Below are 27500 nucleotides of genomic sequence, written 5' to 3'. Positions count from 1 at the left end.
GCTTGGACCCCTCTAAGACGTCTGTGGACGTGCAGAACGAGTCCAATATCTGAACGTTAAAAAAAAACCTTGATTCTGGCTCCTAATTGGATGTCTTTTGGACGAAAAGAGGAAAAAGACATTTAAAAGACGTCTTTTAGACGTGTCTTTGCTCAGTGGGATAAGATGCCGGTGTGTATTCATGCATTGGTACCGAGACACCACAGCCCATAGACTCAAGACTATCAACCTGGCCCAGAAGTATCAAACTCAGCTGGTAGGGGATGCGTTAGTCTATGGTTTCCCATGGGACTCATTATCAACATCATTATCCTGCGTGGCCCATCAGCTCGTTGTGGGACAGATAAGGACCTGGGGACTGTTCCAGAGACAGGCTACTATAGTAGCCTGGGATTGAGCTGTGTGTGTGTGTGTGTGTGTGTGTGTGTGTGTGTGTGTGTGTGTGTGTGTGTGTACACGGGGCCCAAATTCCATATGTAAGGCGGCGAGCTATAAATAGCCTCCTCCTCCTGTCTCATACATAGCTGGGGAGACAGATTAGAGAGAGTGTGTGTGTGTGTGTGTGTGTGTGTGTGTGTGTGTGTGTGTGTGTGGAGCAACGGAGTGGTGTGCAATCCTGGCCCGCAATAAGTTATATTTTTGCATTTTTGCAAAATTATGTTGATAGTGAAAATTATACACGGTTGGATTTCTGCCTCTTTCCCCTAACATGCATATTTATGTAGTATCACATACAGTAGTACTAATGAGAAAGCCGAATGCCCTATCAAAATTAAAGATGCTTAAATGCATTTTCTATTTTTGACATTAAACAGATCCTCATCCCTGGGCTTAGCCCGGCAGATATGCGCAGTATATGAATTAATTGTGAATTTGATTATTAAAGCATGAGCTTTGGCACACTGTTAGAGCATCCCCTAAGGAAGCTTTTTAGAAGTAGGGCCATCTCATATTTGTACCATGGCTACAATGGCAGCCATTTTCCAAAATGGCCGCCGCCGGTTGTAATTGAGGCTACTCTGGAAGGGACAGCGTCTGCCTTATCACATGTATCTCTGGAAATAATCATCACAATGTCACAAAATTTGGACTGTACGTTCACAGATAGTTGTTGCACACAACGCACTAAAGATTTAATCTGTAAGTTGTTTGCTTTATAAAATATGTACCCCTAAACACACATGAATTCCAGGCGGAAATGAAATAAGGAATAAAAAATTCCAAAGGCATGTACAAATATTTAGTTAATTTGCAAAAACATACCTCCGTTTGGATTTTTGATGATTTCTCATTATATAGGCCTATGTTTTTAATTATAATGATATATTTTTATTGTAAATCATAAACATTTTTCCCATAAATCACCTAAACATGCCGTGATGACGGCCCTGTTCCGGTTGTTTCCGGAAGTGAGGAGTGTCCCACATTTGGCTTTTTCCATTTATATACCCTCCCCCTCGATTTAGAGTTCCCTCCACAGCTGTGAGTGACACTTGATTTGGAGTGACAGTCGGTGGTGGGGTGGGAGTGGCTAGGGGCTGGTTTTGGATTGAGCCGTAGACTAGAGGACAGCAGAAGAAGGTCAGGGGTGAGAGGTCAGAAGTAGACTAGAGGACAGAGGAAGGTCAAGGGTGAAAGGTCAGGGGTGTGTTCAAAGCAATAAGGGGAAATGATGACAATATTACTGGTCACACTTTACAATACGGGTCACAAAAAACATTAGTTAACTGTTAACTAATGCTTATTTAGGGTTAGGTTAGGTTACTAATGTTAATTAATACCTTAGTTAAGGTTAGGGTTAGGTGAGTTAACCGTAGTCATATAAATAACATTAGTAAATGGTTAATAGAGACATTAGTTAACTGTTACTTAATGCTTAATAATGCATTAACTAATGCTTATTAATGTACCCTTAAGTCCCCCCACCACCCAATTCAAAATTGAAAAGAAAATGGCAGAAAGCACAAAGGAATATGTACAGTGAGTATATTGTATACTGTATATTTACAGTACTGTAGACATTTATTTAGAAAAATAAACAAGAACAACACTGCTTAGACATACTGTGTGTAATCTAATTACATTACATCTTTGTATTATCCTTTGAAACACACTGTATGATAGAGATCTCTCTAAGTACAAATACACACACTGCATTTATATACATATATTCTACAACGGGGCAATAAAATAGCTCACAACTCATCCTTTGATTTCAAGACTGGGGGTGACATATTGTGCCTGTCTCCATTGTAGCAGCTCATACTGTAATCTTCTGATGGGCGGCGGTATAGCTCAGTTGGTAGAGCGGGTCGTTCAGTGATCGTAGGGTCGGTGGTTCGAATCGCGGCTCCTCCTGACTACCTGTCGAAGTGTTCTTGGGCAAGACACTGAACCCCGAATTGCTCCCAATGAGCAGGCAAGCGTCTTGCATGGCAGCTGCCGCCATTGGTGTGTGAATGGCGCTCCGGGCCAGTGTCATCACCATGAATGCTTCTGAATTCCCCTGACTCTGACCGGATGCTGACCAGTCTTCCAGACTACGTTCTGAACCTTGCTCATCTTATCTGACAGATGCATACTGTACTCTACTATAGCGATCCACTGTAATCCGCCATTAGAGAAATGGAATAATATAAAATAATAAGAATGAAGAGAGAAAATAATAGTGACTTATTCTTGAGAGTCAATTCTGTTGTACGTACTGTACTGTATGTATAAACACCACACCTACAGTAACAGTGGGTCTGGAACACATAATGAAGGGTAGTAGGTGAGATACCCATCATAACTCAGTATAACACGGAATGGCAGTTGGCCGTATCCCATGATGCAACAGTCAGTAGTTTCTCAAATGGCCCGTGGGCAGCATAGCCTAACGAGGCGCAAACTGGAACGCATCACTGGCATCTGACAAACAGGATATGAACGGTCAATTTAAAACAGTGTGGAACAGCCGTTGTTATCCTGGATAAATTGGAAATAAGTTTCATTTCTTGGACAAAAAACGACAATAACTTACCGATACATACTATCGCCTACTGATACATACTCTACTCATACAGTATACTATTACCTACAGTACTGACACATACAGTACATACTATAACCTACAGTGCTGACACACTCTACTCATACAAACAAACAAACATATTATTATACACAATGTGGGGGTTATTTTCTGGTGTTCATACTGTCACTTTTGTAGACTTATGATCAGGTTTAGATGGATTTTCTTGTTAGGCTATTTGTACTATATGTACAGTACATTACTTTATTGTTATAGGCTATTATAGTCACACTCTGTATCTGTAAAACTGACTTAAATAACAAATGTATGACTGACCTGTACATCAAGCCATAGGTATGGTTGCCCTAGTAACAGCTTAGGTACAATCAACCATAATGTCCCTTTTGAGCACCCTTACAAAAACAGGAACATTTAGGATTTCACATTCCACACTGAATATCAAAAACGTACAATTCACCTTACAGTCACGTCATAAAGATGTCAAAATTAACCACGACGTAAACGCAGCACAACAGCAATGTACACAAACTACATAAGATGAGAAGTCTGTTTTGGTTCCTAAGTTCTTAACTGAGCCACAGGAACAGAACCTCTCTTATATATCGTTTGCATGTGGAACCAAGGCATTCCATTTCTTCCTCAATATGTTTTTCCCCCACATTTTAATTTCACAGACCTTGAAGGATATTGAATTTCTCTCAAAATAATTACAATCAAACAATACATTTCCCCTTGGGCAACACTGGATGAAATATACTGTAATTGTTAGGGAGCCTTTTAAAACATCAAAGATGGTGGGAAGTGGAGAATCGTATTAAGAGCAGCTTCAGTTCACGATAATGTATACAAGGCAGACATGCAGGATTTGAAATAAATTAACTGTAACTGAGAAACATTTTGTCCTAGAGGTTCCTGTCCTCATATACCTGTACAATTCAATCTGCTGTTACTGTATAATCATTCACACTCTCTTACTCTCCACCGTGGTGTGAGCTGCCGTCGTTGAGTCTACGCCCCATCGCCCGTAGGGCCAGCGCAGACTGAGGTCAGACCAACACACCTTTCTGTTTCTCTAAATTGGATTGGCGATGTAACGTTCGACGCATTTTAAAAACCCCTCTCTCTCGTACACCGTCTCCTGCTCGATCCCGTGTTCTCACAGCACCCCCCCTCACTCTCCCGGTCTCAGTGTCACTCTGCTCATAGCTACGGCCGGTCAGGACTTGGATGAACATCCAGGGTGAGCTAACATTTCCCAGAACCCATCAGCTGTCCTTCACGACTACCAGGCCCAGATAGATCCCTCCCGTATCTCCGAATCTTCTCTTCTGCTTTCAAAGTCATGAGCATCACACACACACACACACACACACACACACACACACACACACACACACACACACACACACACACACACACACACACACACACACACACACACACACACACACACACACACACACACAGCTCAATCCCACTTAATTTCATTCTACCCCCAGCAGACCTAAATGAAGAGTTTTTGGACTGTGGACATGTTTCCAATAGGTTGCGGTGACTTTGGGGATAAAGTGAAAAATAAACAACAAAAAACAAATAGCAACAACATGGAGGTAAACATGGCGGTGACTTCCAGAAAAGTTGTACATTGAACAGATCCTGGTCTTAACTACAAACCCTATATTGTGTACAAACAGATGTTACGGGGGGGGTCAGATGAGTGGGACAGAAGCATCACTGGCATTGGAGGGTAGTGGTCGACCCGCCAGAATCTCCCTAGTAACAGAACCCAACCCTACGCTGCCATTGGCTGCCCTGGAGTGGGAGGTGCGAGAGCCGGTTCGAGCGACAGGCAGGAATGGGCTGGACTCTGAGGTGATGACAATGCTGGGGATCCGACCAATCATTCCCCTGGTCACGTGACCTTCCGCCGAATCAGCACTCTGTCGAAATTTCAAAGAGGAAAAACGAGATCGTGAAGAAATACAGAGGGTTGGAAAACAGGAAATGCAATGTTTTTCTAAACACAATCATTTCATACTAGCAGGGAACATTGCGTGTCCAGTTTCAAATCAATCAATCAATCAATCAATCAACCAACCAACCAACCAACCAGTCAGTCAGTCAGTCAGTCAGTCAGTCAGTCAGTCAGTCAGTCAGTCAGTCAGTCTGTCTGTCTGTCTGTCTGTCTGTCTGTCTGTCTGTCTGTCTATCTATCTATCTATCTATCTATCTATCTATCGGATTTGATCTCTCCTGTGTCTCTCCTGCTCAGACTTATCTCTCAGGTCCTCAGTCAGGCAGTGACGTCGTCCTCTCACTATCAGAGACAACTTCAGAAATCAGGCCAAGTAGCAATATTCTCTTTGTGGGGACAGACGGCTAGCTACCAGGCATGTTGTTCTGTCTCTCATTCCTAAACCTTTTGGTTTAGTCTGCCATTTTTCATTAAACGCTGATGATTAATTATGATTAAATGATTAAAGTGACTTGTTCCTCTCCTGCTGTTAGCCTGTCTCTCCGCCTGCACTGGCTAAGTCCAGCCAGGCTGTGTGCCTTGTTATACAACGGTTAGTTCTGGTTCTTGATTCTGATTGGCTGGAAGCCGTGTTAAAATACTTTGTAACACACACACTTGGGACCGCATATCATTCCATTTTCAGTATTAACGCGCCTCCCATTTGATCCAATGCATTGTAGTTGTTGTTGTTGCTTGGGAACCCTTTTGTTAGGGGAACTATTTTGCTCGGCGGAATTGAGGGAATGATGCTTCGTTTTGAATAAATGTTAATATTTTACATTGCTCCGCTTTGCGTCATGCCTAACAACGCCCCCTAGCTGTTATAAAATCACTATAACACACGGCCTCGAGTGGTTTATTGCTTAATTGTACTGTGGGTCCATGGATAAAGAAATGTTTATACTGTGGGTCCATGGATAAAGAAGTGTTTATACTGTGGGTCCATGGATAAAGAAGTGTTTATACTGTGGGTCCATGGATAAAGAAGTGTGTATTACACCATATACCTCTGTAAACCCTCCACGACACCACTGCCTGGTCCTTAGCATACTAAGAAACTAGGGGCCATATTGGATGGGCTAAAGCAGTAGAATGACTGCTGTCTGGTCTGTATTGAACAGTGACCCTGGGTAAAGTGTTTGTTGGTTATCTATTGTAGGACTGGGGGGGCCAGCGGTCTGGCTAATTGATGGTGAACCAGGCAGGACTGACTGACTGACTGCTAGTCCTCTGTTGATACTCACAGCTGGAGGCAAGCCACGGTCGGAGTGGCCCACCCCTGTCATGGAGATCTCCGTGTCACAAGCGGTCTGGAGGGAAACAGAAGCAGAGGAGATTGGTTCCCGGCACTGGCAACAGAATCAGAACCAGAATCTGTTTTTTGCCGTGCAGTTTTTCAATGTACTAAGCTTTCGGTCGCGGCGCATAACATAGAGACAACATTGGACAGGGTGCAGGGACGAAACAGGACAGTGTAAAGACAGGACAGTGCCAAGAGCGAGTACAAAAGCTAAGCTAAGCTAAGAAAAAGATCAATATACCAAAAGTAGTGCAGTCAATGTACTGTATATACAGTGAGTGAGCAGAGTGTAATGTGTACGAGAGACTGCGCATGTGTATATGTGTGAGTGGTGTGGTACTGTATGCGAGTGCGGTGTGTCGTATACAGAACATTCCGGTCATGTGAAAGTGTGTGAATGAAATTGAAGTCTCACCAAAGTGTTTTGTTTTCCTACTTGACTGTTGTTCTAACTTTGTAGTCCGTTCTCATAGATCAGTCTGTTAAAACTAGAAATTATTCCTGTGTGACATCACTTCCCTGTCCTCTTCCTCCTGAAACCATGTCACTTCCTTTTTCGCGTTATAACCTATCGACCTCGTCCCCAAGTGACTCACTCGAGCCCGGATTCACTTCCTGTGCTCGGGTCCGAATTGCAAATCGTAACATAGAATAAACGATCGTCTTTGTTTGAAACCAGCTTGACCGACCACTCAGAATGTTATTTGGAATCTAAACTAAACCAAGTAAGATATTTTCCTTTACAAGTGGCTCTCAGCAGTGGTGGCGTCTGTGGGGGGGGGGGGGGGGGGGGAATAATATTGGCTTCCCAGAAGACCCCCTGTAGCTGTAGCTCAGTTGGTAGAGCGGGTCGTTCAGTGATCGAAGGGTCGGTGGTTCGAATCCCAGCTCCGACTGTCCACATGTCGAAGTGTCCTTGAGCAAGACACCTAACCCTCAAATTGCTCCCAATGAGCAGGTTAGCACCTTGCATGGCAGCTACCGCCATTGGTGTGTGAATGTGTGTGTGAATGGGTGAATGAGAGGCCATTGTAAAGCGCTTTGAGTGCCGCTAAGGTGGAAAAGCGCTATATAAGTGCAGTACATTTACCCCTTATGTAAGTAACATGTAACTATGTATGACATCAATGGCATTTCACATGAAAGCCTCTGTAAGTGAATGATTCGGTCTGCCAAAGTACGTTACCGTCAATGGCATAAGAGCTTTGCGGGCCATCTATCAGTCACTACCGATTATCAAACAGAGTGCTTAATATGTCTAAAAACATGGTTTCACTCAAGCATTTAATCAAGGCAAAGAGGATTTTCTCAGTCAACCTCAAAAACATATTTAGCAGCAGAACGCGTCCTCACACCCACGCATGTCCTAACAGATTATCCCCAAATGAATGAAGCGCCATGAGGGATAAAGAGTGAAATGGCTTGACTGGCTTCCCAGCCAACCGTCAGAATCACCCATAATCCTTTGGGGCTTTGTTTAGGTCACTACTCATGCAGACCATGTTGTGTTTCCTGTCATGGTGTTGGTCGATTCCTTTAATGTACTGCTATGCAGAACGGACTGGAGTGAAGGAACCAGGAACCAGGTCAAGAAACCATCAGTATAGAAGATTGGTTTGCAGTACGGAGTATTAGCATTAGGGCTGGGCGATATTGACAAAATTTGCGATATATGTAAGGGATAATCAACGAGTAGTTGTGCGTTAAATGGTTTTAAGGCACGACGTGGAGGCGCAGAACCACCCGACGCGCAGCCTCCACGAAGTGCCTTAAAACCGTTTAACGCACAGCTATGAGTTGATTATCCCGCTTATACCATGCCATGCCATAGACAAATAAATATGTGCCATTTACTCGCGTTTTCTACATTAAAATATAAAGAAATGTTATTTATGTGTTGCTCATTGCTGAGTTTCATTATAGTCCCTCACTGCTAAATCACGTTGCTATGGAATTACAAATTGAATATCATATTTCCTGGAGGAACAGCGATGACATCCAATAGTTAACATGGGTTTGGAACCGTAAGTGAAATGGAAAGTGTCCGTTACCTTTTCTTTCAGCAATGTCTCTCAACCCTGGATACGACCTAGCAACAAAACAATGAGCCTAGCAACCCAAACTAGCTAATTCCATAGCCTACTGTACCCATATATCTATGACTGTAGCTACCTGATATTGCTAGATAGCAATGAGCGAAGTGTAGGCTACCCATGGATGTATTAATATAATTTTACTTCCGGGGTTTACTAGGCCTACCAGTTGAATGCGTTCCAGAAACAAAACGCAAAACCCTCACTTTCACCACACTTTACTATCAAATATATTTACAATACTGTTATTTTGCGCATTTGACTTAAAGGAGTAGTAAAGGGAAAATGCATGTTTAGCCCTGTTTTAAGGTTACTTATGATCATATACAATGGTTCAGATCAAAACGTTGACAAAGCTAGCATTTTCGAGAAAGTTGATAATTGCTCTACCACCGTTTTGGTCATACAATGGATGTGGATGGGCATCTTGAAAAATCATTCAAAAAACATGTTAAACTCTCGATTTCACACACACACACACACACACACACACACACACACACACACACAAAGACAAACACACACACACACAAAGACAAACAGACACACATATGCACACACACATGCAAACACACACACACACACACAAAAACCCACCCAGAAGGTGAGTGTGCCCAGGTGTGTGCTGTACCTTCTCAAAGATGCCTGGGTGGTGGTTCTTGGTCTTGGTCTTGGGGTCGGGCAGCGCCGTGTCCCTGCTGATGTCACAGGAGACCTGGCGGCTGGCGGGCCGGGAGCCCACACTGGACAGCTCCGTCTCCGTGTCCGTCCAGCCCTGCTGGATACACACACACCCGCTACAGAGTCACACACACTGATACACACCAAGGTTATAATAGTTTTGCTTTTTTCATTAGTTTTTATTTTTATATCGTTTAAACTTTTTGTTATCAATTTCAGTTTAGTTTTGATTAGTTTTAAAGCAGGTTTGCTAGTTTAGTTTAGTTTTTATTTTTTGAAAATGCTTAGTTTTAGTTTAGTTTTTATTAGTTTCAGTATTAGTTTTAGTTTTTTTATTCTTCTGCGCTAGCCTCGTGAGACCATCCTGATCTTGTGAGCTCACATTATTTAATTCTGTGTGAAACAAACCATCTGGCGCACGTCAGGTTACTCCTGCGCAGGGACACAGCTAAAGAACGGAGGATAGATTTCATATCCACCCAAAATACTAGGCTTATGTATAAAATGAAAAAGACTAAAACTAAGGACATTTTCTCAATCATTTTAGTTTATTTTAGTTAGTTTTGTAAACACACAATACAGTTTTAGTTAGTTATCATTTTTTTGTGAAGCCTAGTTTTTATTTTTATTTCAGTTAACTAAAATGTTTTTTCACACCTTTTTCGTTTTTTAGTTAGTTTTCGTTAACTATAACAACCTTGGAAGACACACATACCGACTCGCTGTCGGAGACGGAGGACACGCGGGACTTGACGGTGCCGGTGCGTGTGAAGTGGCTGCTGATGTCGGACGTCTGGCTGGTCACGGTGGAGCGGCGCGTGGACATGAAGCTGCCGCTGTAGGACTGCAGGTCTCGGGTGCGCACGCACAGCAGCACGCCCAGGCAGGGGATGTACTTGGCCAGGGCGATCCTGGAGACGACACAAGTCAAGACTGACACTCAGGTCTGGCGTCGGCTATATAACACTGATGCCATATACTTTCAGAGGGATGGAGCTAATTTTGTCGTTTCTGATGTGGCCATTTTGTGATTACCGTCATCATATGAAGGAATATGCTATGTACAGCACTAGGTCATGGCTAATCTAAGGAATATGCTACAGTATGTATAGTGCTAGGCCATAGCTAATCTAAGGAATATGCTATGTACAGCACTAGGTCATAGCTAATCTAAGGAAAACATTTGACATTTTGACAACCTCTGGATAGGCCAGAATGAATCATACAACATCATCTGAATTTCCTTAAAAAGTGCTAAGTGCTGTACACAGCAGTCCAGGTGTCCTAGATATTACGTCTACAGTATATGCAGTCACTTTCTATAGGCAGGAGTTTTAATAGCATCAGGTGGGGTTAGTATTCGGGTTAATTGATGGAGAATGGAGTTCCAGCCGAGCGCCAGGGAGCTAAACTGAGGGGGTTTTGGGCTAGCCTCTCTGATAAGCTGAGGGAGTTTTGGGCTAGCCTCTCTGATAAGCTGAGGGAGTTTTGGGCTAGCCTCTCTGATAAGCTGAGGGAGTTTTGGGCTAGCCTCTCTGATAAGATGAGGGGGTTTTGGGCTAGCCTCTCTGATAAGCTGAGGGAGTTTTGGGCTAGCCTCTCTGATAAGATGAGGGAGTTTTGGGCTAGCCTCTGATAAACTGAGGGAGTTTTGGGCTAGCCTCTCTGATAAGCTCAGGGGGTTTTGGGCTAGCCTCTCTGATAAGTTGAGGGAGTTTTGGGCTAGCCTCTCTGATAAGATGAGGGAGTTTTGGGCTAGCCTCTCTGATAAGATGAGGGAGTTTTGGGCTAGCCTCTCTGCTAAGATGAGGGGGTTTTGGGCTAGCCTCTCTGATAAGATGAGGGGGTTTTGGGCTAGCCTCTCTGATAAGATGAGGGGGTTTTGGGCTAGCCTCTCTGATAAGATGAGGGAGTTTTGTGCTAGCCTCTCCTACTCTCATCTTTTATGGATCTTGATGCGTTACAGCGGTTCACTGGGTCAGTGTCGTATTAGTGGAATTAAAAACAGAACAGGGCTGAGTTCCCAGAGGCGATGAACGTAGCGCTACGATGCCTCCGGGAAACGCAGCACTGGTCCTTAGCTGCTTAAGTGACCTGAATAGGTTGAGTAAGCAGACTTCTGACCCACATTCTCTTCTGATGGTGGACTTCTGACCGTTGAGGTGCTGGAATGAATATGGATACTGAATGACGTCTGAATCCTTTTAGTTAATTGACCCACATCAATCAATCAATCAGAGCTTTATTTGTATAGCGCATTTCATACCCAGAGGCAACACAATGCGCTTTACAGAGAACAAGGGAGGTGGGCATACGACCCACTCTCTACATATTCCATAGGGAAGCAAAAAAACAGTAATCACCCGGGGGCCAGATAAGTGAGCTATATCACATATCGTATGCTTTTCTTTTTCTTTGTCCGAATAAAAATATGCTTCAGAGTGTTTGGAAGTCCACATGTCCAAAGGTCAGTGTGTGTTAGCTGTACTTGGGGTCGGTGTGTGTTACCTGTACTTGGGGTGGGTGATGGCGTAGATGATGGGGTTGTGAATGGCCGAAGCCTTAGCGATCACAGCCGGCACTGAGTTCATGTAGGGCGTCAAAATGTCTGCGTACCTGCAAGAGGGGGATAGAACCAGACTCCTCAAGCACATTGTAGTAAAGTTCTGGCAAATAATATACACAGTACTCAGGGTGGACTCAATGTATGTAGATTGTCTCCGGTGCCCTTAATACAACAATAATAATAATATAATAATAGATCGGTTTTATATAGCGCTTTTCTAGGTGCTCAAAGACGCTTTACATACAGTAAGAACACACACAAAACAAACACTCAAACAAGAAAGTCCGCTCTGCCCCTACGATCAAAATGTCTCATCAGCCCACCCAGTTCTCCCCAAGTGTGGGTTTCTGATACTCGGGCAGGATGAGAAGACTCGCCCAGTCCGCTAAAAGTCCCAGAGTGCACCCTGCTTCCTCCACCGCAGCCCCTCCCCCCAATGACCTGAGAAGGGAGATATCATCAGGGGTCACTACTGGTTAACGACTCTTCTCCGTGAGATAAATGTTGGTGTTGTAGCTGGGAATGGTTTTAACGACAAATATACTTTTAGTCCTAAAGGTGTGTCTTTTACTAGCAGAGGCAACTGATTAGAATTATGACATGCTTCACCTAACTTTTTACATGACCTGAAGTACTTACTTTATTATCCACAAAATGGCTAATCCATTTAACGATCTTAATAATTAAGCTTTTATAATGCTCAATATGTATGCACATATTTTATTTAGAATAATAGAGAAGAACAGAACTATTGTTAGGCAGATTCATGCAATATATGGGATAAAATGATATCAAATCAACATATAACAATGGATAATTGGTTAGAGAGAGAATCTAGAAGATGGCTTATCTTCATAAAAACTCCCTTTACAACTCCATACCTACAGAACCAAATAGACATTTGGAAAGGATTTTTGACGTAACGATGACCAGTTTCGACTGGTGAGCCGACGCCCCGATCCTGAGTGGACGTGACGTCCTCTTCTCGTGGATGGAGGGTGAGAAACGGAAACCACTCGTTGGGGGGTGGGAAAAATATTCTATTCTGTTTTACCAAGTTATTCGATTCTCCGAGGAACACTTATTACTCGCACCGCGGGAATCGTGAACGTGTGCTTGTGTAACGTTGTCCTTCCCTGAGGCTTGATGCTCAGATTCAATCAATCTCCAATCTCCTGTGTTCAGCGCTTGAGACATTTATGAGATCTCCCCTTCCCTTTCCTGCTGGCAGAACAGTCGATACTTTAATTTCCTCTCTCAGCGGTTACCATGACGGTTTGTATTTGTTCTCGTGCTCTACTCACACACTGCTCCACGACAGAGGGACAGGTAGAGGGACAGAAAGACAGAGGGACAGACAGACAGAGGGACAGACAGACAGAGGGACAGACAGACAGAGGGACAGACAGACAGAGGGACAGACAGACAGAGGGACAGACAGACAGAGGGACAGACAGACAGAGGGACAGACAGACAGAGGGACAGACAGAGACACAGGCAGGCAGAATAGATAGACAGAGGGACAGACAGAATAGATAGACAGAGGGACAGACAGAGGGACAGACAGAATAGATAGACAGAATAGATAGACAGAGGGACAGACAGAATAGATAGACAGAGGGACAGACAGAATAGATAGACAGAGGGACAGACAGAATAGATAGACAGAGGGACAGACAGAATAGATAGACAGAGGGACAGACAGAGGGACAGACAGAATAGATAGACAGAATAGATAGACAGAGGGACAGACAGAATAGATAGACAGAGGGACAGACAGAATAGATAGACAGAGGGACAGACAGAATAGATAGACAGAGGGACAGACAGACAGAATAGATAGACAGAGGGACAGACAGACAGAATAGATAGACAGAGGGACAGACAGACAGAATAGATAGACAGAGGGACAGACAGACAGAATAGATAGACAGAGGGACAGACAGACAGAATAGATAGACAGAGGGACAGGAAGACAGATACCTACCCTGCGAAGGCCGTGAGGGCGACGGCGGAATATGGCGACCAGGAGATCACGTAGAGCAGGATGACGATGAGGGCGATCTTCGCCATCTTCCACTCGTTCTTCAGCCGGTGGACGCTCTTCACGGAGTACCTGGTGCTCCCGTGGGAACTCCCCATCTTACACACGGCACTACGGGACAGAACACGTCCAGGTATGATCTACACCAAGGTTATAATAGTTTTGCTTTTTTCATTCGTTTTTATTTTTATATCGTTTTTACTTTTTTGTTTTCAATTTCAGTTTCGTTTTGATTAGTTTTGAAGCAGGTTTGCTAGTTGAGTTTCGTTTTTATTTTTTGAAAATGCTTAGTTTCAGTATTAGTTTAAGTTTTTTTTTTTTTCTTCGCTAGCCTGGTGAGACCATCCTGATCTTGTGAGCTCACGTTGTTTCACTCCGTGTGAAATAAACCATCTGGCGCACGTCAGGTTACCTCTGCTCAGGGACACAGCTAAAGAACATGGAGGATAGATTTCATATCCACCCAAAATACTAGGCTTATGTATGGAATGAAAAAGACGAAAACTAAGGACATTTTCTCAATAATTTTAGTTTATTTTAGTTAGTTTTGTAAACACACAATGCAGTTTTAGTTAGTTATCGTTTTTTTTGTAAAGTCTAGTTTTTATTTTTATTTCAGTTAACTAAAATGTTTTTTCACACCTAGTTTTCGTTTTTTAGTTAGTTTTCGTTAACTATAATAACCTTGATCTACACACACTCGCACACATGACATACATATATGCACATGCACAACTATTGCTGGGACTTATAAAAAAATACATTATATAAATACTTATATAAAAAAATATTTTTTATATATTGTACAGCACTTTGGTGCAACTTCGGTTGATTTTAAACGTGCTTTATAAATAAAGTTGACCTTGACCTTGACCTTGACCTTGACTTACTTGTTGGTGTTGCGTATGGCCTTGAAGATGAAGAAGTAGCAATAGATGATGACGACGAGGGGGATGAAGAAGACGAAGGTGAAGAGTAGCATGGTGTACGCTCGCACCGAGGGGGTGAAGGTCACGTAGTCCCACGTACAGGAGGTCAACAGGCCCTCGGGGACGTAGGCGCCTTGAGGGAAACCAGGGAATTGAGGGTGGAGAGGTAAATAAGGGTATAAAAGAGAGGGGGTGGAGAGGTAAATAAGGGTATAAAAGGAGGGGGGGTGGAGGGGTAAATAAGGGTATGAAAGGAGGGGGTGGAGAGGTAAATAGGGGTATAAAAGGAGGGGGTGGAGGGGTAAATAAGGGTATGAAAGGAGAGGGTGGAGGGGTAAATAAGGTTATAATAGGAGAGGGGGTGGAGGGGTAAATAAGGGTATAAAAGGAGGGGGTGGAGGGGTAAATAAGGGTATAAAAGGAGGGGGTGGAGGGGTAAATAAGGGAATAAAAGGAGGGGTGAAGGGGTAAATAGGGGTATAAAAGGAGGGGGGGGTGGAGGGGTGAATAAGGGTATAAGAGGAGAGGGACGGGGGGCAGTTGGAGAGTAGGGCTGGGTTTAAAAAATCGATTCATCGATTCTGAATCGATTCTGAATCAAAATGATTCAGAATCGATTCATGAATCTCAAAATCGATCTTTTATTTAATGAATGAATGAATACATGAAGGAATGAATAGTTCATTCATTCATTCATTCATTTTTGGAAATCAGTATGGATACCCAGCCCTAGTATTGATGTGTTGCATAACTTGTCAGTCATGTGATTAAGGTTACAGCTAAAAAAAAACAGGTTTTAGTAACACTAACCGAATCGATATTGAATCTAATCGAATTGAATCGTGATAATCGATTCCAAACCTTGTGAATCGGAATCGATTCTTGAAATTCGACTCGATACCCAGCCCTAATGGAGAAGGAAAGAAGTGGGAGTCAAACAGTAAGACATTCTCACTCACCCTCCCTCTTTTGACTTTTGTCAAAGTCAACTTTAAATGATCCATTAATGAAACTTTAAATGATCCATTAATTAAATGATCCATTTAATGATCCAGCCACAGTAAAAACCCTCATTCGGAGTGTCAGAAGAAATTAAATACGCCCTCATGAACGCAGAGACAAATCGAAGCGGACGTGTAACAGAGCTTCTAACAGCTTCCTGACACCATCAGAGCCTCGGAAATGTTGAACGGCACGTTTTGTTTTCATGTCATGTTTCCTGATGTCGTTCCCCTGACGGCGAGGCCTTACGTGATGATCCGTGGCGGCAGGTCAAGCAAAGTCATCAGATTGGTTTGAAAAGACAGACGCCCTCAATCTGAGAGGACGCATGTGGCTGAGAGACTGTCTACGGGGGATGCTTGTTGTTTGAAGCGACAGTCAAATCAATATTTAATCCCCACGCATAGTTTCTATTGTTTGTTTTCTGATTGGATTTGATGCTTAATGAAATAACAATGATGTAATGATAGATAGAACGTCATTACATTAACAGCGCTGACTGCAGGCGTTCATATCAGGTGACAACGAGAAAACTATTAGGCAGTTGAAAGAGGTGCAATTCTCCTAGTCTATCCTACGTGATGCGCTTTTGCTAAATGTTTCAAAGATTGCTCATGTTTTCTCGCTCACTTGCAAAAGACTGTTTGCACATACATGGGCGATTTTATAGTGGGGGCAGGGGGGGGCAAGGGCCAGCCCAACTCTGCTGGAATGTAAAAAAAAATACATTAAACTAATTAATACAGCCATCTTACTTCTTTGCAACGCGTCAACGCATGATTTGCAAGTCGTCGTTAACGCGTCGCTCCAGCCCTAGTGTGTGTGTACGTAATTAAGTACATTTTATTTATAGCACTTTTCATAGACAGGGGTCACACAGTGCTTAGCAAAACAGCTATAAATATAAACCAGGTCCAGTGGATGCCCCACTGTCACCAGCAGACCTCCCGGAGTCCGATAGACACCCCCGTGTCTGCTGTGGATGATGTAGCATGTCCGTAGGATGTTCTCTCTCCTATGATGCTTTTTAGCCTCTCTTACTCTGAAATGTATTTTAATGTAATGTATCGCTTTATAAATGTTCTTAGCCGGTAGACAAACATACTCCAGGAGCTTGCTCGATCGCCTTGTTGAGAGGGGTCAGGGAAGAATGTTTACAGCTCACTTATCTGGCCCCCGGGTGATTACTGTTTTTTTGCTTCCCTCTGGAATATGTAGGGGTGGGTCGTATGCCCACCTCCCTTGTTCTCTGTAAAGCGCATTGTGTTGCCTCTGGGTATGAAATGCGCTGTACAAATAAAGCTTTGATTGATTGATTGATTGATTGATTGATTGATTGATTGATTGATAAACAATGGCAAAAAGCACAAAAACTAAAACCAAGGTCAAAGTGTGTGTGTGTGTGTGTGTGTGTGTGTGTGTGTGTAGACTAACTCCAGCCGAAGAACGGGGGTAGGCTCCAGCCCAGCGAGTAGACCCAGGCAGCCAGCAGGATGACGAAGGCTCGTTTCCGGGAGAGCACCCCGATGGAGGCCAGCGGGCGCGTGATGACGAAGTAGCGGTCCACGGCGATCACCATCAGCGTGATCATGGAGCAGATCCCGAACAGGGCGCCGCAGAACGCGTACAGCTCACACCCTAGGAGAGAGACCAGCGAGGAGAGAGAGGCGGTGAGGAGAGAGTACAGCTAACACCCTAGGAGAGAGACCAGCGAGGAGAGAGAGGCGGTGAGGAGAGAGTACAGAACGCATACAGCTCGCACCCTAGGAGAGAGACCAGCGAGGAGAGAGAGGCGGTGAGGAGAAAGGACAGAACGCATACAGCTCGCACCCTAGGAGAGAGACCAGCGAGGAGAGAGAGGCGGTGAGGAGAGAGTACAGAACGCATACAGCTCACACCCTAGGAGAGAGAACAGTGAGGAGAGACAGTGAGGAGAGAGTACAGAATGCATACAGCTCACACCCTAGGAGAGAGACCAGCGAGGAGAGAGAGGCGGTGAGGAGAGAGGACAGAACGCATACAGCTCACACCCTAGGAGAGACACGGAGGAGAGAGAGGCAGTGAGGAGAGAGTACAGAACGCATACAGCTCACACCCTAGGAGAGAGAACAGCGAGGAGAGAGAGGCGGTGAGGAGAGAGGACAGAACGCATACAGCTCACACCCTAGGAGAGAGACCAGCGAGGAGAGAGAGGCAGTGAGGAGAGAGTACAGAACGCACACCCTAGGAGAGAGAACAGGGAGGAGAGAGAGGCGGTGAGGAGAGAGTACAGAACGCATACAGCTCACACCCTAGGAGAGAGACCAGCGAGGAGAGAGAGGCGGTGAGGAGAGAGGACAGAACGCATACAGCTCACACCCTAGGAGAGAGAACAGCGAGGAGAGAGAGGCAGTGAGGAGAGAGTACAGCTCACACCCTAGGAGAGACACGGAGGAGAGACGGTGAGGAGAGAGGACAGAACGCATACAGCTCACACCCTAGGAGAGAGAACAGCGAGGAGAGAGAGGCGGTGAGGAGAGAGTACAGAACGCATACAGCTCACACCCTAGGAGAGACACGGAGGAGAGGCGGTGAGGAGAGAGAACAGAACGCATACAGCTCACACCCTAGGAGAGAGACCAGCGAGGAGAGAGAGGCGGTGAGGAGAGAGTACAGGACGCATACAGCTCACACCCTAGGAGAGAGACCAGCGAGGAGAGGCGGTGAGGAGAGAGTACAGAACGCATACAGCTCACACCCTAGGAGAGAGAACAGCGAGGAGAGAGAGGCGGTGAGGAGAGAGTATAGTTAGTCAAGATCATCGGGAGACATACCTTGACCCTCCATAACCATCAGTATAATTAAACTATAAAATGTAGGAGTTGAAGCATTAAAATATGTCTTTATTGCAATGTTAAATCGAGAGGGGTCAGTCAGTGACGACCTCCATGAAAACCACGTCTTTGTTGACCACCGTTTGGCTGTGCTACAGCAATTTCTAAAATCAAGTGTAGGGTTAGCACCACCATTTTAGAATAATAGCAGTTTAGGTATGGCCATACCTGGTTCAAACCGTCTGTCTGATCTCGATTTAAGTAGGAAGGAGAGGAGGCGTGTCCTGTTTGCAGGCAGGCACCTGATTGGTGACTTGATTCCAGAGTTTTTTACAGATATTTGTATTTCTGTCATTAGTATTAGAAAATCATGTGATAATGATGGAAACTTTCAAGTGCTTAGTTAAAAAACATGCAACACTTTTCTGATATACCAAATGGTGACTGTTTTTTATTTTTTATTTTATTGGTATTATTCAATTGCAAGAATTACTCACTTATTCAAACCTGTTTCCGATTTGACTGAGGCGTGATTAAAAAGCTGCCCCGCGCTGGGGCGGAGGTAATAAAAGGATCTTGATGATCTCTGAGAATTATTATTATTATTACTGTATACGTAATTGCTTCTACATCCACATCTATTTAACCCAGTTATCCATGTATGTAGAACAGACTCCAGGCCAATCTTTTTTCATGTCCCAGGAAGCAATTCAGGAAGTGTCAATTACATGGGGCAGCTGTAGCTCAGTTGGTAGAGCGGGTTGTTCAGTGATCGAAGGGTCATTGGGTCGAATCCCAGCTCCGACTGTCCACATGTCGAAGTGTCCTTGAGCAAGACACCTAACCCCAAATTGCTCCCAATGAGCAGGTTAGCGCCTTGCATGGCAGCTACCGCCATTGGTGTGTGAATGTGTGTGTGAATGGGTGAATGAGAGGCCATTGTAAAGCGCTTTGAGTGCCGCTAAGGTGGAAAAGCGCTATATAAGTGCAGTACATTTACAGTATTTTCAGCTGATTTCTCTTGGCAGTGTCCTGTTGTCTGTCTGCTTTGAAAGAGGCCTGTATTGAAGAGAGCTCAGAGAGCAGAGGTGTACGTTTACCTTTCTCCCCGAAGATCCACCTCTTGTGCATGCTGGTGGTGAAGAAGATGGGCGCCTGAGTGACGCACATCAGCAGGTCTGTGACAGCCAGGTTAATGATGAACATGTTGGCTGGAGTCCGCAGGGACCTGCTCCTATGCTCACACACACACACACACACACACACACACACGCACACACACACACACACACACACATGCACGCACGCACACACACACACACAGACACACACACAGACAGACACACACACACACAGACAGACACACACACACACACACACACAGACACACAGACACACACACACACACAAACACACACAGACACACACACACAGACACAGACACACACACACACAGGGAGGAACGGAATAATACATTATTACTATACTGGATACAGACAAGCAAACACAGACAACACACATGTAGACACCTCTGTTCTTAATATGTTACAGATGTGGAAAGTTAGAAATTTCCCATGGTGCAACATTTCACCATTGCGGTATTTGGCAGGGAAATCCCGTTGGAAATCTCGTGGGATTTCAGACGGGTGTTATTTCGTTTTAGTGATGCACCACCGCCAGGTGGCGTCTTTGAGTAGATTTAGCAGGCTGGGCTCAGTGTTTTTCTCCTATAGTCAGAGGAGAAGTAACAGTGTGTGACAGTGAGGTGCTACAACCCCCTGTATTTACTGTAAAGGTTAAACCTTGTTATTGACAGATGAGAGAGAGAGAGAGAGAGCGTCACTATTCGCTGGGGGGAGCTCCAAACTACTCCAAGACACAAGCTGAACCAGGGCTGCGTTCCGAATCGCATACTTCTACTTCTTACTACCAGTACCTACTACAGCTGCCCTTAGAAAGTACGTACTTTGCAAGCAGTAGGCATCCAATTGGGACATACTACCTTGTCATAACATTGCGCCTTGAAATTTGCCCACGTCCGTCACTGTCCATAACGCAACATTCGCACGACTCGGACATGTGACACACATTTCCGCTGCGCACAGGATTGTGGGTCAGAATAGCCAGAAAAGCCTGCTGGCGTGCATACTGCAAACTACGACCGGATGTAGTAGGACATCCTGGTATTTTTGTCATACTGCATGTGGCATACTATGTATTGGGACATACTACATCCTGTTTTGGCATACTATATAGTAGGGTAGTATGCGATTCAGAACGCAGCCCAGGTGACATCTTACCTGCTGAAGGCGTAGATGACCAGCAGGTTCCCCACCATGCCCGTGATGCCGATGGCCAGGATGACCGCCCCGATGGTGTAGTGGGCGTGGTCTGGTACGTCCACCGTAGGGAAGGGGTGTCGAGCCTCCTGCACCATGGCCATCTACAGGTGAAACACGTGTACTGCATGTAAACAGGACTAGCGTAAGAGTATAGATACTTTATTGATCTCCAGGGAGATTTTAGCACTGTTACAGGACAACAAAGAAGCACAATCAAGACTGAATACAAATGTACATTTATAATAGACCCAACATTTCATACGGTAGCTTTAGTGTGGCAGATTGAATAACTTTTGCTAGCTTCAATACCACAATCATTAGTGTGAATGCTTTAGATAACTATTGTTATCCAGTTCTTTATTTCTTATTTGTACTTCTTCCGTACGTTGTTTGGCTCTCTGTAGCTCCTTCATACTTTGAGCTACTTAAACCATTCAAGTATCAAAATATTCAGCTTGTTAAGGACACGATGGGACCTCTTTCAGATTTTTTATACTTTTTATACTTTTTAAAATATTCAGCTTTTTCAACATTTTTTTCCCATTTTTTTTGAATGGAAGTCAAGTTTATCTGTATGAAAGCTGCTATACAAATAACATTTAATTGTTATTATTACACTTGCTTGCTTGTACCCCGGATATGCTGGCTGTGGCAGTGGATGAGAACAGGAAACAGTATCGTTTCAGCAAGCGTGGGAGGTATAACATCCACTCATGTATTTATTTCCTTGATTCACTGTTTTAAAAAGTTATTCAGATTGAACCATGTTCTGAACTTCTGGTAATTGAACGCACTACGATGCTTTCTATGTGTAGCTCGAGTGAGCCTGGCTACTTCGATGGTGTTTCCATCCAAAATGACACAAAGGTGGCATCTTCAGTGGAAAACATCCACACAAAAACCAACCATGTCTGTGTATTTGTTAATATTAAGAGTCATTCATTCACGACCACTCACGTTAAATATCTTTAACCATTCGTTGCATAAATGGGCAGACATTTTACTTGTGGCGTTTGAGGTAGAGTATCTGATGTTCTGCTCCCTGCTCGTTCATCACCCGCTGAGTGACCGCAGGGAGCACCCTGCTTCGCAGGCCACCCGCTGAGTGACACTATACAGAAAACCCCCCAGGGGGTACAGAGCAAGCGACATGACAATACATCCAGAAACGCAATCAGCAGCAGAGAAACAGAACAGGCAAAACAACCAGGGTGGAGGCCGGGGAGGCGCAGTCGAGATAGCAGCAACTCAGCGACCTAGACTGGGCTATAAAAAGCCTTCGCCGCATGGGAATGTGAGCAAGGGAGGGCTGTGATTGGCTAGACTAATTAGTAAACAATAGTCTCCGTGCACCAGCTTCACTACTTCCTGAAAGTCACTCGGCTTCTTTATTTCCTGTCCTATATGATTGGATTAAGTGATTAATCAGGTGTGCGCCGGGTCTTCCTCACACCTGATTAATCACTTAAGCCAATCATATAGGACAGGACATAAAGATGCCAAGTGAGGAGGCAGGTGGAAGGTCAAATATTGTCTTGATTCCTAGGACAATGAAGAACGATCGACACTACAAACGAATCCTGAAGATTTTCTCCAGATGTAGTCTTCAAAACATCACTGTCTATATGTATATACCTGTTTCTTGTGTTGTTGTTGCTTTTTTAAACTCCAATGCACATTTATATGTGCATTACATGCCTCTCTTCGTTACAAAGATGGTCACAACCACAACATACGTCTGTATGTTTAATAAAGCATTTAAGAAAAGTTTCAATCAAGACTTGAGTATTACCTATTCTGTTGAGTACTATGTTTACAATTGTTCATTCGTGATATTATTACAATTGGCCTTTCAAGTCTGCCTACACTTAGGTTACTTAGCTAAGAACCATTTTAATTACAATTTACTTCTAAGGGCAAATACTTTACTTTCATATCTTCATATCAATATAATATCAAGATCCTAGTAGATGTCCAAATAACCCACTGTGTCCTGTGTCTACTTATTCAACGCCTAAAGGGAAGTGCAAAACAGCAAGTCATGACTTTTATCCAGAAACAAAAGTTGAACCCATTGCAGCAAAATAGCTAACATTACAGGAATCATCAGTGTAACTGCTTTAGCCACGGACCGCTACCATTAATGTTATGGAAGCTGCTGCTAGTTGTTGTGAGCCCATGAGCTTACTGGCTATCCCGCTCTCATTGTGCTGGATTAGCATTGGAAGCATTGGAACGGATGTGTCCAGGTGACAAGACCCATCTTTATTTATCAGACATTACCGTCCTACCAGTCCCGCACAGAAAAAAGCCAGCCAACGCACATAAGCCAGGCTTGACCTGGCCTGGTTTCAGCACCGCGGGACACCCAGGGACAGCTCCCCTAACGATGTATCTTGGGATGGACCTAACGATGTATCTTGGGATGGACCTAACGATGTATCGTCAGGCGCCCACTAAGGGATAGTCTGGGAAACACTCGTAGGAAAAACTGTCCCTTCGCCAAGGTCTACCTTGAGAAGCGTCGTAGAGCGCCAAGGTACAGCGAATCTGGGAAACGCAGCCCTGGCTTGTCTTCATTCGTAGACTATAGGAGAAATACGCTGTGAGCCCAGCCTGCTAAATCTGCTCAAAGACGCCACCTGGCGGTGGTGCATCACTAAAACGAAAAAACACCGTCTGAAATCCCACGAGATTTCCAACTGGATTTCCCTGCCAAATACCGCGATGGTGAAATGCTGCAGCATGGGACATTTCTAACTTCCTGAGTCTATCTGCCTGACCTGCTCCCAACAGGTCACTGAGGTCAGCTGACCAGGCTCTGCTGGTTGTCCCTCACCAGGCTCAAGACCAGAGGTGACAGAGCCTTTGAGTCGGTGGCACATAGATTGTGGACTTCCTCAGGCCTCTGTGGACATTTTAAAGAAGCAGCTAAAGACGCTCATGTTCAGACAGGAGTTTATCTAATTAATTAGTCTGTATGTCTATGACTGTTGTCCTGTGTTGACCTGTGTTTAATTTTGTTGATTCTTTGTATGCATTAACCTGTGTGAAGCACTTTGTGAGTCCTTTCTGTGAGGTGATATATAAATACAGTACAATGTACTTACTTACTTACTTTCCACTTACTGGGCCAACATGGGATTGTCCACTAAACCTGCCGGTCGTGTCTAGGGCTGGGTTTAAAAAATCGATTCATCGATTCTGAATCAAATGATTCAGAATCGATTCATGAATCCCAAAATCGATCTTTTATTTAATGAAGGAATGAATAGTTCATTAATTCATTCAATGATTCATTCATTCATTCATTTTTGGAAATCAGTATCGATACCCAGCCCTAGTATTGATGTGTTGCATAACTTGGCAGTCATGTAATTAAGGTTACAGCTAATAGGTTTTAGTAACACTAACCGAATCGATATTGAATCGAATCGTGATAATCGATTCCAAACCTTGTGAATCGGAATCGAATCGATTCTTGAAATTCGACTCGATACCCAGCCCTAGTCGTGTCTGCTCTCTCTCATTGGGGAAAAGTGTAATACATTGTGAAAATGCATATTGCCTTTTTTTTCTTCTTTTAGAGCCAATCCATGTTAGATAGCAGGCTTGATTGTTGAACCCTCTAGTGATTTTTGAACTTGGACCATCTGCAGTCCATTCTCAATCTCAATCATGGTTTCCTCCTGCTTTTAGTGACACAATCTGGATGAATGTCGTCAGTCTCTAGTTGAACACAGCATTGAGAGACTGACTGACTGTTTAAAGACTGATTCAGCGTTTAGACACTGACTCACTCTACATTGAATTATTACACCAATTTACCGGACGCAACTCCACTTCCGTCGAAGGTCAACAGACTTTGATGAGAGCGTTTTTTCGGGGGCCTCTACCACTGGAAGGTATTTTTTAAATAATTAACCCCCCTATGGAACATTTATTGCCGCAATACATTTCCCAGTCCTTTTTAATGAATTAGACATCCCCGATGTGTTGATCCTTGAATTAAGGAATGTGACTTGGCTAACTGACTTCCACACACCTGGGGACCTGATTAGGCCTACTAGACGAGCACAGATGCACACGTGGCACCAGATGTCTAGCAGGTCAGGCCCTCAGGGCATGTGGCCAGCGCTGCTGTCTATTAAAATACATGCGGTTGTACATGTTGCAAACACCATTGGGCCCTGAGGGTGCAATGTTGTGTACAGGAACCCTATATAACAGGTCACTAATCCGATCAAATCAGTGAGATTTGTCTTCTGCCTTCCTCAAGCCATTAAGTAACATTAATGAAGCTCTTTCGCAGCGAACCCAGTTGTAGATGGTTGTACACTGAGATGTTATCCACGCTGATGGGACCTCTCAGAGGGTTGAAAGCGGTGTGCTTCCCAGCAAACACGCAACGTCAGGGAGACGTTCAGATCATGTCTTAATAACGTCCGTCGGTCCAGAACCCCGTGTGTTCGTCTGCTGGACCCCTCAATATTCACACGTCTGGCTTGGACCCCTCTAAGACGTCTGTGGACGTGCAGAACGGGTTCAATATCTGAACGTCTAAGAAAACGTTCATTCTGGCTCCTAGTTGGATGTCTTTGGACGTCCGAAAAAGACATCTAAAAGACGTCTTTTAGACGTGTCTTTGCTCAGTGGGTTGTGGCCAATCAAACCCACATCCAGGATACATGGACAAACAAACAAAGCTGTTGAATTGCCAGGGTCTGATTCTTAGAATAAGCTTAGCTGTCTTTTCAGCTGAGAGCACAAATGATGCTGCGTGTTTGAAGGCAGTGGGTTAAGGAGCAGCTAAAAATAGCATGTATCACTGTAAATGAAAATATTACCATCAAATCTAGCATGAAATAATGACAAACTAATAGGCTGTTATAGCCTTTACTGCGTTTTCTAAGCATTTCTCTTTGGACGAGGGTTTATTTATTAATATATTTATTATAAATACAGTATTACCATCAAATCTAGCATGAAATAATGACAAACTAATAGGCTGTTATAGCCTTTACTGCGTTTTCTAAGCATTTCTCTTTGGACGAGGGTTTTTTTATTAATATTTTTTTTATAAATACAGTATTACCATCAAATCTAGCATGAAATAATGACAAACTAATAGGCTGTTATAGCCTTTACTGCATTTTCTAAGCATGTCTCTTTGGACGAGGGTTTTTCAGCTGGAGTAAAGCTACGTGAGGTCATCAGCTTCAGACGAGCCTGTTACTGTAATACAGTCGAACGCAATTTCACAACACCTTGGACTCAGAGCAAGACAGAGGAAGCACAGGGAAATGCCAATTACATAAACACATCAAGATACGCCATTCAAAGATGGCAGGTGATATTTACCCTATGAATGGGATTGCGTGTGTATTTTTCAGAGGTACAAACTCTGAGAGCATTTATATGCAGTGTGGAGAGGAACATTTGTCTGAATAATTGATGAAGATGCAAATTAGACATTTAAAGGAACCCCTCAAATCAACATTACAAAGACAGACAGAAAGAGGTGGGGAGTGGGGGGGGGATTGCTTAAAAGAATCACTCCATCACAAATAAACCCAACTATTAAGAGCACAGAGGTCAATCTCTATGCTAGAAGGTTGATTAATACACTTCCGGTGTTCAATACAGGCATAATCCAATCAATGACCAAGTGTGAACCCTGACTGGAGATGGATTTAGGGGTAACAGGTCAAAGTATGTCAAATCAACAGAGTACACGACACGGAGGACCGCATACATTCCTGGGGTGTGATGTGGGTTCATATGAACCAGTCATGTAAATAATCATACTGTAGTCCAACAAACAAGCAGTCAATATTTGACGTACAAGATACTATCTCACTATGGGATGCACGTGTCTTGCCTGTTCCATTTTCTGAGGCAAGGCATGTGAGCATTGCGTTATGTTGGATATAAACAGTATATTTTCAAGTCAGAGCAACCCCAAGAGAAACAAAAATGCAGTCGTGCATTTCAACAGGACAGCAGCTGTCGAAAGGCACATTTATAAGAGCACAGTCTGTCCTGGGAAGTATAAATGTCTGCGAGCAGCTTGGCATTCACAAACTGTTCACTGAATAACGGTACCCTATCGGCATGATGAATCGGTCTCTACAATTAAAAAATAAATAAATTGCATTGCATTGCAAATAGCGCATTGTGTTGCCTCTGGGTATGAAATGCGCTATACAAATAAAGCTTTGATTGATTGATTGATAGTGTAAAGACAAAGACGGGGTCATTATTGCAGATATATCCGACTTAAATTAATTCGTATGGCTCGTCTGCTAGTGTTACTAAACAGGATAAAATGCATCGCCGATTTAAATTAGTATAATTCAAAGTCAGTTGCGCGCTCACCGTGCCTATAGACGGGAGCGCATCAAGGACCAGGGACCGAGGGACCGGGTATAGATCCAACTCACCGTAGCGGCGGCCGGTAGATCCACCAACCGATACGCACCGACTACCGTACTGTTCCACGAGGACAGCGTCTCCACGACGCGCGTACAGTTGGGGTCCTGATGGGGACAGGAGATGCCCTTCTTCACGGGCTGCGGTGTCCCGGTCATCTCCCGGACGCACCGGCGATGCGTCGACTGTACCGGGAGAGGGGGAATCCCAAAGTCCCCACACACAGTCCGACTGCGCAATCTTTACTCCA

The 27500-nt window shown here is 44.0% G+C and overlaps 1 protein-coding gene across 1 annotated transcript; it reads right to left on the bottom strand.

Annotated features, from left to right (window-relative positions):
• Positions 1-4002: 4002 nt before the first annotated feature.
• opn4a (opsin 4a (melanopsin)) lies at positions 4003-27387 on the bottom strand (the record flags this gene model as incomplete). Its single annotated transcript, XM_084460901.1, has 12 exons — positions 27262-27387; positions 20777-20919; positions 19577-19710; positions 17098-17301; positions 14623-14794; positions 13676-13843; positions 11631-11738; positions 9838-10033; positions 9073-9216; positions 6293-6358; positions 4828-4971; positions 4003-4071 (listed from the first exon to the last, which is right to left on the bottom strand). Exons 2-12 carry the CDS (start codon positions 20917-20919, stop codon positions 4003-4005), a joined length of 1548 nt encoding a protein of 515 aa, XP_084317027.1. The 5' UTR covers positions 27262-27387.
• Between the last annotated feature and the right edge of the window lie 113 nt (positions 27388-27500).

The sequence above is a fragment of the Borostomias antarcticus genome, assembly GCF_949987555.1.
Source record: "Borostomias antarcticus genome assembly, chromosome: 34".
In the NCBI taxonomy this organism is placed as follows: domain Eukaryota; kingdom Metazoa; phylum Chordata; class Actinopteri; order Stomiiformes; family Stomiidae; genus Borostomias; species Borostomias antarcticus.
The sequence above is the reverse complement of the archived record's forward strand: the minus strand, read 5'-3'. Positions and strand labels throughout refer to the sequence as shown.